This window comes from Thunnus thynnus, chromosome 5 (assembly GCF_963924715.1).
Source record: "Thunnus thynnus chromosome 5, fThuThy2.1, whole genome shotgun sequence".
In the NCBI taxonomy this organism is placed as follows: Eukaryota; Metazoa; Chordata; class Actinopteri; order Scombriformes; family Scombridae; genus Thunnus; species Thunnus thynnus.
The window spans coordinates 4691295-4706944 of record NC_089521.1 but is presented as its reverse complement, the minus strand read 5'-3'; the positions used below and the strand labels follow the sequence as shown (position 1 = coordinate 4706944).

The following is a 15650-nucleotide window of genomic DNA, read 5'->3' as shown; positions in this document are numbered from 1 at the left end:
GCTCTCCTCGATAATGATTAGCCTCCTTGTCCGTGGGATGGTTAGACACAGGGAGAGAATATAGAGAGCAGCAGAAAAAAGAGAGAAGGAGAGGAGGGTGCTGGTTATGGTGGTGGTGGTGGTGGTGGTGGTGGGGATTCGTGTTGGCACCAACTCAAGTCTTGCATGAAAAGACGGTCTGTAACTGGTCATCTGAAACAGTCCGTCAGCCAAATAGTCATCCTTCATTGGTTAAATATAGCCGTGGGCGTGCTCATCAGCGGAATGATTTGATTGGCTGCCTCAGTGAGCTGTGAAATAACAGTAAGGCAACGTCTCATGATAGCCGTGTTTTGCGTGTGTGTGTGTGTGTGCATGTGCCGGCTAGCACGTTCAAACACAGCGTGTGTGTGTGTGTTTGAATGCCATTTGCATGTTGTAAATAAGCAGCTAAATGTAATGCCAAGTAAGAAATCTTTATCAAAGCACAAACACTTTTCCTATTTCCTATTTTGTCAAAATCCCTTGAACTCATTGCCATGATTCACATCTCTACAGTGTGTTTGTCAGTCTTTGTCTATCTCTGTGCACTAATACACAACTTTCAAAAGTGTGCTTACTATAGCTGCAATGATCAGTCCATTATTCCATTAGTTTTCAACTATTAAATTAATCACCAAAAATGACTCCAAATTCCCTGATTCCAGCTTCTCAAATGTGAAAATCTTCTGTTTTCTTTCATCTTCTATTACAATAAAGTGAATATCTTTGGGTTGATGAGGACAAAACAAGACATTGAGGATCTCATCTTGGGCTCTGGGAAACAAATGATTGACATTTCTCATCATTTTCTGTCATTTTATAGACCAAAAAAGTGGTCAAATCAATTGAGAAAATAATCGACATTAATCTATAATGTAAATAATCGTGAGTTGCAGCCCCGGTTTGAGTCAAAAGTGGTTGCCCCTGTGTTTCTGGATGTCTCTACAGTACGCAGGAGCTTTCTGCAAAAATGTCTCAGAACAGGAACCATTCGTAGATTAGCATCAGATCAGCTGATCCTCATAACGTTTATATCGGTGATAGGTATCGCTCATAAAATAAACTCCCTCCTCAGCGTTTAATATCTCATCTTTATGTAGCAGACAGTGATTAATTGCTCTGGTTTTGGCTGCGCCCGTCCTGTGATTATTTGTTTTATCTCGATCGTGCTCTGAACAAACGGAGCCTCTCGTAAAAAAGAAAGCAGATTGATTTGATAACCCATCCTAACTCTCGAACCCGTTGACCGCAGCTCAGATCATCCTCGCTCGGTCCAGGTTTTTTTTTTTTCATTCTGGAGACAGAGGCCCTCACTCATACAGTCAGTGTTGTTTCTGATCTTAGGTTTCCAAGATCAGATACTGACAGCCTAATTCGAGCCTATCCTTCAATAATCGTACAGTGTGTCCTGTCAGAACACATTAGTCTGTAAGTTTCTTACTACAGCATATCTTTCTGTCTCTCTACATTCGTTTATATCCTTGTTCTCTTCCTCCAGTTTTTTTTTTATCATATTAAAAGCTTCTTTTTTTTCCAGACAACTCTCAGCTGCTGCTATGAGACTCGGTCAGTATGACTGTGTGTGTGGTCGGCGCACTAATCAGGGCTTCTTACAAAAAACAAAGGTCTTTTGTGGGTGGAAATTGTGTGTGTGTGTGTGTGTGTGTGTTTGTGCTCGTGCTCGTACACTTATACACAATTGAGAGTGTTTTTTTTTTTTTTTCTGTCTGTGCTTTTTGTTTGTGTGCATATGTCGTTGCGGTTGTGTGTGTGTGTGTTTTTGTTGTTGTGTTGGAGTTATTTGGCCGATTTTATGTCAGTTCAGTGCACCGCCAAACAATGGAGTCTTGTTACAGTGACCACGCTCAGCTGATATAAAGTCAGCTGATGGTGGCTGTGGCTGGGTTCGTAGCTGGGAGAGTGTATGTCTGAGTGTGTATTTCTGTGCTTGTATCACACCTCAGTGAGGACAGAAATGTGCAGAAAATAGGATCCTGTACATGTTGTTAGGTATTACTAAGCTTTTTTTTTGTGAAACTAATTGTTCTTTGATGCCTTGTCAGAGAGGTGTTTTATTTAAGTGTTTCATTTATCCCCCTCTCATATGGTATGTAAGTCATGTGGACAAAATATTAGAAACACTTTGCAGCATGATGCAGTCCAGCAGCCTCAGATCATACAGTACACTAGTCAAAAACTGAAGCTGTAGTCTAAAAAAAAACGGAACATTTTAAATATTTATTGCTGGGCTCTTGTATGAAATTGCACAGCATTACATCATACAGTGTCTCTATTTTTATGGTCAGTCAGTGTGAATCCAGAAAACCTTTTTTGAGCCTTGATTATGACTCTACAGATTCAGTTTGTGTGTGTTTTGTCAGTGCAGGAAGTAGATTGGTAGATGACTGTCTGTATCCTTTTTCATCACTGACAGTTTAATGCTCGCTTCTAGCAAACGAACAGAACAGAACAGAACAAACCACGAGATGGTCTTCTTACTAGTAATACAAATAGTTGTGTTTGGTCGTGCCTCAGCCAGAGCCGGAGCGATCTGTCCGCAGGCGTCGGGATGCCTCTGTTTTCATCAGATGACTGGGCTTTCCTTGGTTGCCATTTTGAATCCCTTAAAGTAAGTAATTAATATTGACACAAAGGCAGACAGGAGAAAGGAATAATTACATTTCGACCTTGCATCTGGGACGACCTGATTAAACCTGTGGCCCTACTTCTCTCTGTCTCTCTCTCTCTCTCCCTGTCTGTCTCATTCCTTCCAGCAACCTCTCTGGAGGTTCCATCAGTCTACCAATTACCTGTAACAGAGCACACGTTGTCTTATACAGGCTATAATATCTACGTTATCAACTGCTCCAAAAGAGTCACTATTTCTTTCACACCATTTTATGCAGGCGTACCTTTTTGTAATTGTAAAAAGAAGTATAATTCCTGTCGCTTTGTACTTTTTTTGATGGTTAAAAGTTGTGAGTTGCGTTTTCTACATTTCACAAGAGGCATCTTTAGGTCTACTGACAACACAGACAGCAAAATATGGCTGCAGCCAAGATTTTACAAATGACAAAATCTGTGAGTACCACCCAATATGAGCTAATATGGGCAGTAAATGACAATATTTGCAATATGAGCAGTAAATGATTTTTAGCAAGTAATGAGATCTTTTACCTAAGTAAAAGTAGGAATACCACAATGAAAAAATACTTTGTTGCGAGTAAAGTACTGATTCAAAGTCTTACTTAAGTGAAAGTACTTTAAAGTATTGGCAGCAAAATGTACTAAAAGTATCAAAAGTAAAGTATTCATTGAGCTAAATGGTCCCATTTAGTGTTATATTTATCATCAACATTTATCATATTGTCATTATCATTAATACTGATTCATTGATGTGTACAGTTATATTGTTCAATAGTCTCCAGCACCACACTGTTGCACTTTGTGGTACCATTGTGGAGTGGAGTATGAGTGGCCTCTACTTGCAAATGGACATAAAGGTTTTTTATGTCCAGTTATAACCGAGATCATTTGCAAGTTGGGAGTCAAAGACACCACCCCAAAATGCACACACCTGATAGTTAAAGCATAGTAGTGTCATTGGATGAGACAGTGAGCCAATATGACGTTAACATTTTATTCACTACTGATTTTCTGATGGGAGTATCTGCAGACGGGATGGACGTTTAACAAGCTTCATAGGCACCATGTGGAGGCTAACACTGGCATCCTCTTTTCCAGCCAATAAGAAAGGTTTTGACTGTATTTGAAAATGATAATGGACAAATATCACAAATGATGTCTGAATCACAGGGTGTGACTCTACGTGCACCTGCTATTACCTAGCTGTTAGTTAGGCAACGGTTATGACACCACAATCTCTTCAACTGTCACAATTAGCTTCGCCAGGTGAGCACATTTGTGTGCATGCGCAGGTGCATGTGTGTATGTGCATGTGTGTTTTTCCCTGTAGATATCAGCCACTGGGGAGGGAGACAAGGTGTGTTGTGCATCAACAGTGTGTTTTTTAATTAATAGTTAATTGCAAATGGAAAAGGAAAGGAAGCAGGAGGAGAGGAGTAAATGAAGAAGAAGAAGAAATAATTAGGAATGGGGAGTGAGAAGGAGAGCGTGGCAGTGAGTGAGAGAGACTGACAGAGAGAACGAGTTGGATGTTTGAAAAATATACAGAGAGAAGGAGCGAGAGGGAGAGGGGATACAGAATGAGGGATGAAAGGGGACTTGGCAGAGTAGAGGGGCAGATAGAGATAACATGTGACAGTGAAACAGAGAGATAATGGCAGACAGATTTAATGAGGTCTTCCCAGATGTAATACTGAGCTGTAATTATTCTGCTCTCCTGTCTGCCCGGGTTTACACGCATGTGTGTGCAGCTCTTAACATCCCTGCTGAACTAGTGTGAAGCAGACAGCGTCCCTTGGCACAAAGAACTCTCCATCAGCACATGACCAAAACCTGGAGCCAGGAGGACTCCTCCCCAGCAGGAGATATTATATTGTTAGACCAAAAATAATGAACTAGGGTGGAAAATCCCAATCTATCTGGAAATCACTGTTGAAATGTTGTATTATGACTTCCCTGGGAGGATTTCACTTGTAACTGAATATGCAAATAGACACAAATGAGGAGGAAAATCAATGAGTTTTTCTTAATAGACTTTTATTAAACCTGTAAGTGCTTCACATGCGATCATTGATCCAGTGTAATAGAAGACAGTAAGAGGGGTTTTATATTTTGTTGTCTTTATTTAACTGTGAGATCAATATTGTAGTGTATCATCTTGTGTGTCCATGTGTTTGGTTTGTTAATCAATTCTGTTAATTGTCCCATTTTCTCATTATGTGTCCCAAATGAAATCACAAACCTCTACACGTGCCACCATGCATAGAGTATTAGCTAATGGTAACAGTCGGCTCTGCGAGGCTGACACAGCAGTGCTTTAAGCTAAATGTTAACATTAGCATGAGCTTTGACACTATTTAATGGTAGCATGCTGACATGCTACACATGTTAAACGAGCTATAATATTAACATTTTTATTATAACAATGTATAAAAAGACAATGTGTAATGTCAGAGGCAATTATCAGCCGACTCTGCTGCTCCACTCTGAGTGTTATAGCAAGTTTCAGACAGTTAGTGACTAACTGGTGAACACAGTGGAGCATTTAACAGCTAAAGTGTCTGAATATACAGTAGTCTGAATGAATATTGGACTTACATTCCCCAGGTGGAGATATGGTGATATGTCAGTGTTCTGTTGTTTTTGGTGACCCCAAAAATTTGTTATTGCAAGTGTAACATTTACCATGTTCACTATCTTAGTTTAGTGTGTTAGCATGCTAACATATTTGTGCTAATTAGCACAAAACACAAGGTACAACCGAGGCTGAAAGGAACGGCATTAGAGTTGCAGTTTGACATGATGATGGTGTTGGAGAAAGAGTCAGGGCATCACCAAAATTACTACAATTCATCCAACAGTGTCCGAATTTCATGGCAAGAGACATTTACTCAAAACCACAAATGTCATCATCATGGTGGTGCAAGAGGAAAGGTTAGATCACCAAAATCAGTAGGATACATCGTCTGGAAACCATCAGTATTCGTACCAAATTTCATCACAATCCATCATAGTTCAGATGTTTCATTCAGGAGCAAAGTGGGGGTCTGACTGACAGACGGACATTGCCATTCCCGGAGCCATGCTGCAAGTTAAAAAGTGGGTTATGAGTGTTTCAAAGAAAAACAGACAGATCCCAGGGCTAGGGCAGAGAGGTTTGTGTGAAAGTATGTGTGCTCAGGATGTTGCTGCTTGACCTCAAGGTGCGATGGCAAGTGAGTGGAGCCAAATGACAGAGCAGCTGATGCCTCCATTTCACTGTTTGTGTGCGTGTGTGTGTGTGTGTGCGTGTCAGTGTTAGAGCTGTATTACCGACACCTTTGGTTATATATAGATTCTTCTTTTCTGATTATCTCCCCCTTCTTTTATTCTCTCTCTCATACCCATTATCACCCATCACATTTTTATCCCCTCTTTCTCTTACACTCTTTGCACTCGCTCTAACGCTCATCTAAACACTCACAGACACACACGCATGTACACACACATACGTAAGCAAGTAACTGTCCAAAAGTGTTGACAGGAGTCGGTCAGCGTGCACTTTGTCACGACTAAGAGCTCTGTCGACAAAGACCACAGAGTGAGTGGATGCACAGCATAGCGATAAAGAACCAATCTCACAGGGTCTTGTGTGTGTGTGTGTGTGTGTGTGTGCGTGTCAGGACAAACAGTGGTGGTTAGCAACAATGCAGAACAGAGATAAAGACCTAATTGCATAGTGCGATGTGTAGGCTTTGTGTTTGTGTGTGTTCACATGAGTAGGTGTGAGGATAAAAATACGAGTGTGGGGGATAATGGGAGACAGAGAGGAGAGAGGCAGGCATGTTGGGTTTGATACAATGTGTGTGTGCAGCAGATAAGTGAAGAGAAGACTTACATGGACCAACAAGGTCCTCTCTTTTAGTGTTATTGCGGCTTATGGTAGTCAGAGATGCTGACCTTATGAACTGCTGTGCATTATAATTCAATAAATATACAATATACATTTGATCTAATCTAAAAATTGAACACAGTTTAAGCATCTGTCTTTCTGTCTGTCAGTCTGTTGGCAGGAGTCATAGAGTCACCTTCACACAAAAGGCACTGGTTCCAGGTTTTAGGGGACACCTGATTTCATTGGGTTTTTCTCATATCACAGTATACTTTGCTGACATTTTTTTTGGAACAGACTGTAGACAAACATGCGATATCTCACATATGTCCCCGAGGGGAAGTTTTGAACGTCGGTTCCATTCACACCAGGTCCCTCGGGGTGATGATGCTGAAGAGCGGTTGTCATTACTTAATTGCCTATAAGCTGGCCAATTGACGCGGCTGGTTTAGCTCACAAGCTGATGCTAATATCTGCTGAGATTGACATCATTTTCCTCTACAGTGCACCCCTTAAAGGCAGCTGCATTGCTGAACAAACAACTTCAAGAAAATAGCCTGATGTCTTTTACTTAAATTTACAAGTACATTATTAAAAAAAAAACCCCTAAAGGGCAGTTATGGCTAGCTCGCTAATGGCAGGTGGAGCCACACGGGCATGACTAAAAGGAGTGAGCTGCTCATAAGGGTGGTCCTCCTCACCATCAATCCAAGGAGAAAAACAATATCTATGATCAATAAAGTAATGAAGTCCATTCTCAGTGTCTGAATAGTGGAGCAACGATGAGCTAAGCACATTTTTGTGTCTCGGAGGGGGACTTTAAAGTCACCTTCCAGTCACAAATGTGTTTTTATTCTTGTTGCTTCACTTGGATGTTTGACTTTCACAGTGCAGAATGATGTGCAGTGTGAGTTTGACACTGGAAGGCTGTTTTCATATTCACCTGATGAAAGGGGGAAAGTTTCTTTGTGCTCACCTTAAATCTGAGATTAAGGAGTTTAGCTACAAATATGATTTGTGACATCACAACTAGTTGAGCGTATCGTCGTCCTATGTGCAACTACAAATATTTACTTATTCCTAAATTCTGGACTTTTCAGTGAGGGAGAAGGATGTAATTTTTAGAATTTCTAAATTGAACTTGGTTAAGTATGTTGGGACATGCGTGACTGATGTTGCCTATCATGCAGCAATCAAGCCACTGAACTCCAGACGTACTCCTGTTGAAGCCTTATTGAGCAATAATGTCAGTGTTCAAACCACATCAACAGTGAACAATTGTCACACTAACTAAAAAATGTACATTTTTGCATTTAAGGAACTGTTTCTACTTCTGCACTGGTTTTGACATTCAGTTTTACTGGTTGCTGCTTGACAGTTTCACACACACGCTCCACATAGAAAAAAGTGAATTTTGTTATTTAAAGTGTAGCAATGATCACATTTCACTGGGCATTACGGCCGAGCAACACAAATCCTGATTACTTAATGATTATTGATTGATAACTGACATCTGTCATTACACTCAACACGGGCTATGAGGATTCCAAAATGGCAGCCACATGATGATATCATGTAATATCTTGCTCAAATTGCCCATATGTCAGTCTCTCTGTCCATCTGTCTGGCTCAGTGTCAAACTAAACTATGTTTCAGGTCACTGTGCAGATTGTGCCAAAGCTAAGGGAAAATTGCACACACACACACACACACACACACACATAGAGCTCTCTCTTTGCTGACAGAAGGGCTTGGAGAGTGGGTAATGAGATAAGGTCCTCATGCATGAAAGCTCACGTCAGCAGGTCAGAAAGCCACACACACACACACACACACACACACAGACAGGCGCGTGATACACCTTTAATAACACTTGCTACAACATGAATCTTAAACCTTTGCTTCATCTAATTTCTCTTCTTTTTCCATCAATTCTCTGTTTTTGACTCTCCTTTCTTGATCTGTCTCTCTCTCTCTCTCTACTGGAGTTAATAAAGGTATAATAGTATTAACTTTCAACCCACATTGATTTCTACTTGAGCTGGTTAAAGATCATATGGAAGAGTTACTATCCAATCCAGGGTCAAAAGGAATGTTTTCTTTTTGTTGTGTGATGGGGGGGGTATCGGCACTATTAAATGACATGAAAAGTACATCACCTATGTTTTAAACAGGTGTGTGTAAACAGCACACATGTAAATGCTAATGTAGCAGGAAGATGGACTCCTGATCTTCTTGGATCTCTGCTCTTTCAGGGGTGCCTAGCTCTACTCTTTAGGGTCTCTGACTGGTGTTTCATGTTACTGTGAAACACGCGTCACCCTTTTCTTTGCATCTTCAGCTCTGCGCTCCGTTTCCACAGAGACTGCAGCATCCAATTAAGAGTATGTCCTTGTTTCACCTCTCTGATGCAAGGAAAGATGGAAGAAAGAACTTCAGAAGAAGTGTCAGGGTGGTACGTAATTAAGAGAGTGAGAGAAGAGAGGACAGAGTAAAGATGACGCTAGCGTACAGAAGCTACAGAAAAAGATATTTGTTTTCTGCTCTGTATGCAATTTTATTGGACATGTAAGCTGATGTGGACATCACACAGATAAGAATTAGCACAATATCCATGCTAGTTACAGTGTATAGATCAGTGCTTTGGCCCACTATGTAAAAGTCACAGATGTAAATAGAAGCCTGGTGTATTTATGTAGGACTGGCAGGCTGCCTGATTGATCTGAAACATTACACTGCCTGGGACCATGCTGTCCTCGAGACCACAAACACACACACACACACACACACACACACACACATAACATAAACATGAACACACATAAACTTACATACAGATGTATAGCGGCACGTGTTTTTCATATGATGCACACAAACGACACTGCATACAGCTGCTGACGTGTATTTGAGACAGAGAGAAGTGTGTGTTTGCCTGTGCATGTGTGAGAGGCAAAGAAACGAATTAAAACGTCTAAGACAAAATCCCACTAAACTATTTGAGAATGCCATGTTGTTGCTCTGCAGTTTCAACAGTAATCTGAGTGAGATTATAAAGATGCGGGATATTATTTAACTGTTTGGTGCAGCCTCTCTCGTCTGTGGTCTTTTTCAATGTCTTATGTAGTTCCTTGAAGGCATCATCAAGAAGGGGTTTGGTCTCACAGTCTGTGATAATTACGTGCACATCATTTTTCCCCTTTGATCAACAAGATCAGGGCTGCAACTAACCAATGTTTTCAATATGGAATAATCTATTGATTATTGTCTTGATTAATTGATTAGTCATTCGGTCTGTAAAATGTCAGAAAATGGTGGAAAATGTTTGCCAAAGCCAAAAATGATGTCCTCAAAATTCTTCTCTTGTTCCGACCCAAACCCAACGATATTCATTTTACTGTCATAGGAGACTAAATAAATCATAAAATATTCACATTTGAGTAGGGCTGTAGTCTGCTGGTCAACTGGACGATTAGTTGGTCGATATGCTCTCGTCTGACTAAATTCTCATTGGTCGAATAATCTCTGTGTTACTTTCATAAGGAGAAAAGTGCTACATCAGTAGCTTTCCAGGATTCCAGCTTTCCATTATTTCCTGCGGCAGGAGGGACAGACTAACATATTACCTGTGTATTCAAAACACCCCCGTTGTTTTCACAACTTTGAACTCGCCCAAATTAATGGAAACTAACTGTACTAACTGAAACTATTGGTAGCGTAAAGAAATAGGACATTGCGTATTATGTTTGCGTAGCGAGTGGGAGAGAGTGAGCAGCAGAGAAGTGCTGCTCACTGCAGTCTGGCAGTAAAGGTACAGTACAGACTACAGTGTGTCAGTTAATAAATGCTAAAAAGTCACGTCTGTTGTTTGTTGTTTGGTGCTGGAAAAGTGAAGAGGGTTAGCTCCAAAGTTAGCAATAATGGGTTAGCCTAACCTGAAGATGCTAAACAGAGAAATAGAGAACAGAGAAATGTGTGGCTGCTGAGTTCACTGTTCACTATTATCTCATTTATGAAGGGGAAGTAACCTCCTAGAGTCTCTGCTGGTTACCTGGTTACCTCTCACAGCCTAGAATTGAAAACAAACGAGATATATTTGTTAGTGAACTTTAAAGGTGTGGATTTTGTCACCTTTGGACAGAGCCAGGCTAGCTGTTTCCCTCTCTTTCCAGTCTTTATGCTAAGCTAACATTCATCCACCTAAACCTACATGTACCCTACATGCATACATACATACATACATACCATTTTTCCTAAAATGTCAAACCATTCATGCACCTAAAGTACTTGTGAATGTTTTTCGGCAGAACCAATTAAGACCCCATGCTTCTCATTCAAGTTGTAAAAATTGTTCTCTGTAACTTGTAACTAAGGACGGCAAATTTAGATCTTCCAAACAGCTGCGTTTTGGTTCAGCAGTGCTGCACATATGGGCTTGTTACAATGGCTACATTTATTCTTCAGTTCTCTCAGTGGTGTTGGTATAATTTTAGTCAGATTTCATGGTGCATGATTACTGTATACTCTCTGTGAATGAGCCTTTTGCTTTTTCCGAGTTCTTCCTTTCGTACCAAAAACCTCTTTTGATTCTGATGGTTTATTTTGAATGTCACTTTGGCTGATTTGATTAATCTGTTCAAAAGTAAAGCTGGGTGTCAAAATGTGGTATTTTTATTGTACTGACTGAAGAGCTTTGACATTAGCATCAAGTTAGTAAGTGTCCTCGCTTCACAATCTCTAGTGATTGGCTCTCTGGCATCCATATAGTCAGCAGGCACATCAAACAGTATTTACTACACCATAGAGATTAATGGGTGGGGCACCCTTCGGCTAATCTCTATGGTGTGTCAGGTGGTGTCAGGAGGGCAGAGCCTCAATAATAGGGATTTATACTGGTGGATAGTAATAGATAAAGGGCTAGAAGGAATGTAGTTGTTTAGAGAAAGGTTAGCACTGTGAGTTCATGAGGGAGGCGTATTCGATCCTCAGCCTTGGCTGTAGGGAGGGCATGTTCACCCCTGCTAATTAATGCCTGGGGAGATTGTCCAATCAGAATTACTTTACAATGTTGCCCCAACCTGTGTCTGTCTGTCTGTCTGTCTGTATCTATTATGCAGTTGTTTTCCGGTGTCCTGTCTGTTCTTAGCTGCCCATCTACGTGTGTCGTCTCTCTGCCTCTGTGACTTTGTCTGATTGGTCTGATCTGTACAGTCTTTCTTCCTGCCAGTCTGTCTGCCTGGCTAACTGTCTTGTCTGTCTGTCTGTCGGTGTGCCCTTGTGTTAGTAGCAGTGAAAGACTGCGTGACATTTAAAACAGCAGGATAGGCTGCTGCTAGCACCGTGTGCCTAAATGTCAGCTTAGCCTACTGGTTATTTCCCCCCCCCTCCTCCGTTTTTGTGTGTTTTTGTTGTAACTCTCCTTCAACCACCTGTATTTCTCTCTAACCCATCACCCCAATTCTTCCAAACCTTCCCCCTCCTTTATTTACCTAACCCTTCTAACCAGGAACACATTGACGCATCTTCCACTTCGTTCATTTTAATAACTTTTAATTGACCTATTTGTAATGTATGTATATATTTGTCAGTTGCAGGAACACACACACTCGTCTAATCTTCCATTGTCTTTTACTCTCCCTGTGTTTTCTCTATGCTAATCTGTCTGTATGACAGTACGTAAGAGGTCATTACTGTGTCTACGGACAAAAATCAGGGTCCAAACTATTTGACCCACTGACTAATGTGTGTGCGTTTGTGTGTCTTCAGGATCATCCACGAGGACGGTTTCTCTGGTGACGATGTAAAGCAGTACAAGCCCGTCGTTTACAGCAACACCATCCAGTCTCTGGCTGCCATCGTCCGTGCCATGGATACACTGGGCCTGGAGTACGGAGACAAAGAACGGAAGGTCAGCACTCATACGCTCACACTTTCCAAACACTTTCACCACCAGACACATGAAATCGCATACACACACAGACAGACATATATACACTTAACTTAGCCAGGTGCTCTCACCGAATGATAAGTGTATGATGTCACATTACACAGAAACAAGCTGTCACAGATAATGTCTTAAGACTGTTTATATTCTCAAATCCAAAACTGAACTGAATAAGGCTAAATGAAGATGTCAACCAACGTGAATAACTGAGCCAGTGCTCCAAATGTGGAGCTTCCAGTCCTGAATGCAGCAAGTAGCCACTGGATGAATGCCATGAGAACTGATGAAGTTCAGGGAGAGGGCACCGTGTGCCGTACACTGAGTTACTGTCTTTCAACCAGAGCACCAGGTCTCCGGCTCTTGTATCGGACCTGATAAAGTATCTCTGGGCGAGACACTGATGTATACCAGCTTCAGGTCCTTGTTCTGACCTCCTGGAAAATAAAAAAATACATCTCTGTATGGGGACCAACAGCATATCACATTATTAGGACAGCGTCACTATAATTGCAGTGAATCTGTCACAAGCAGTGCTGGAGAATACTGTAGTTAACATTAGCTTATTGCTGTGTATGAAAAATGTGTACATCTAATATCGGTGGGAGGTGTTGTTAATGTCACAGTACTTTGTTGTGGAGAGCTGAAGGAAGGTGAGAGATTAGACAACATTAGTGTTTTCCACCCACACTGATGAAGAAATGTACAGACTGTTAAAGTGAAATATTCCCGCTTAGCGCAAGCAGGACTCTTTTTTTTTTTTTGTGAAGGGATGACACACTTCCTGTTCAGTCGCCACAGGCTCACAGGCATCACATGATTCAAAGACTCTCGCCACTAGAATAAACCTTTTCATCAGTGTCACTGGTTAATGAACACCTTGCAGCATCGTGCAGTTACAGTGTGAGCGGTGAGCATGTGCGTTTACCATTTTCCCAGACTGACTTAAACATGTACATGCAGCAGACTGTAGCAGCACTATGATTTCAGCTGGAGGTGTATGAGCAGAGGTCAAAATCTGGGCTCATCTGTGTTTCTTTGTTTGGATATCAACCTTAACAAGTGCTCATTATCATTTTTCAAGCAGAAACTACAATCCACTATAGCAACAGCAACATATTGATTGTTTGCAGATGCCTTATGTAGAAAGGATTTTGTTTTTCTCATTTGTTTTCCTTTTGTAGTTATTTGAAGAGCTGACACCGAATGTTTAAGTCATATTTTAAAGCTCTTTATGGTGTTAAAAATGTTTTTCTTTCTTCTTGGGCTTACGGAACAACTTTGACTTTGACTTAGTTATTGAGTGACAGCTCTTCATCACCCGGGGTCTTTTATTTATTAAACCGTCTCTGCCCGCGCCGATTCGGGGTCTAATGGGAATGGCTGCCACCTACCCCTGTCAAGCCTGAACCGAAATTCCTTCATGCCAATCTAAGTTAGTCCTGCTTCTAAGTCCTCTAAATCCTAAAGCATACAATTTCACTGTATGATAGGCTAACTGAGGATTATGAGTCTAATCCACAGAAGAGCATCAGTTCTATCTCAGTACAGAGCGATGGGAGCAATGGGAGGAGGTTAATTAGAGATGTAACGGCCATAAAGACGCGGCGTTGCATTACACCAGCCTCTCCTGGCCTGCGCCTTTTTAGGTCCCAAATTCACGTAATTCAGGAGATTAAAGTTGTCAAGATTAGAATATGATATACCTTTTATATCATGTTGACTCCTGACTCCTTTAATCAAATTAAAGTCCATACTGTAAGCGACCCTGTGAGCAGGCACAGTTGTCTTTGTCAATACGTTTTCTTAAATATTAGAGGAAATGAGCCTCCAGATTTTTCTCTTTCTGTCTCTTGCTCCCTCTCTCTGTATCTCTCTCTCTCTCTCTCTCTCTCACACACACACACACACACTAACAAACACGTGTCATTGGCCTTAACCTTACCCAAAGGCACAGTATATTTTTAATCACAATGAAGCTATTGATACTCAGAGTACAGGGCTGAAATAACAATACACCTATTGATTAGGATATGATATCTGTGTGTGTGTGCATGTGTGCTTGTGTGCTTACTGTAATATAGTCAGAGGTGAAGGGAAGGGCCTAACGCAAGATGGGTTATCGTTGCCATAGAGTCATTTAAGGAAAATAAGGCACTTGGCGTGTGTGTGTGTGTGTGTGTGTTGGTTAGGTGGTCATCAGTGATGTGTCAGAGGTTATGTGCCTTAAGAAAATCTCCTCCTCCATCGCTCCTTTCCTCCCTCCCCCTCCTCCATGCATGTTTCTCTGTGTTCTGATGGAGAGCTGCGTAAACAGGAGGAGGAAAACAGCTGATGGGAGTGGCTCACACTGAGAGTGTGGATCTTGTAAACAGGATTACTGAGAATGGACGGACTGAGAAGAAGACAGAAATAAAGTGAGAAAAAAAAAGAATGCAAGCCATAGCTTTGTGTTTCAGAAAGACAAATTGAAGTGTTGCAAAATGAAAACAAATGGTGAAGATAGGAATTTAGAGTTGGAAGGGAAAAATAGGAGTTTGCATGTTCTCCCTGTTTCTTGGCTGGTTGGTGCTCCAGTCTAAAGACATGTTACACGTCTACATTGACTCTGCATTACATGAATTTGTGTGACTGTTGTCTGTCCGTATATGTTAACTATGTGATAGACTGAAGACCCTTCCAGAGTAAGGCTCAGCTCTTAATGATGGCCTGGATACACCCTACACATGATACACAAGTCTAGATAATGTATGAATGGGCAGGTGGAGGAGTTTCCATTTACAAAATTTTTCAAAAATGAAAGGCACACCCGTTGCCCCTCTAGGGTACACCGTCACCCTGAGCAGAGGTGCTGAGCTGTGCAGCAGTTGCAAATAAACAACTTGTTAGTTCCTCTCATGGGCATTAAGACTTGGCCCTGAACCCGGTAAGCTAGCTGATGTGGAGGTTTTACATGAAAAACTTGTATCCTGTTCAGGATGTGTTTTTACCTTCACATCACAGTAATGAACATTGTGAATAATTCAAAAATGTGGAAAAAAAACGTCATAAAGTCGTTACCATGGTAACGGAGCAATTGGAGAAATCTTGTGATTCAGCTGAAGTATACCCAGCCACATTAATAAACAAATTATTAATAGGGAAGTGCTCCTGTCTTGTGGTTGCTTGCTTTCT

General features: G+C 41.2%; 1 protein-coding gene across 3 annotated transcripts in view; it reads left to right on the top strand.

Annotated features, from left to right (window-relative positions):
• The window catches only part of gnao1a (guanine nucleotide binding protein (G protein), alpha activating activity polypeptide O, a), a 99543-nt gene that overhangs the window by 8765 nt on the left and 75128 nt on the right, over positions 1-15650 (top strand). For all 3 annotated transcript variants that reach the window (XM_067588791.1, XM_067588792.1, XM_067588790.1), the window contains one exon: positions 12302-12443. In XM_067588791.1, coding sequence (XP_067444892.1) covers positions 12302-12443 — 142 coding nt within the window. The remainder of the gene's footprint in view (positions 1-12301; positions 12444-15650) is intronic.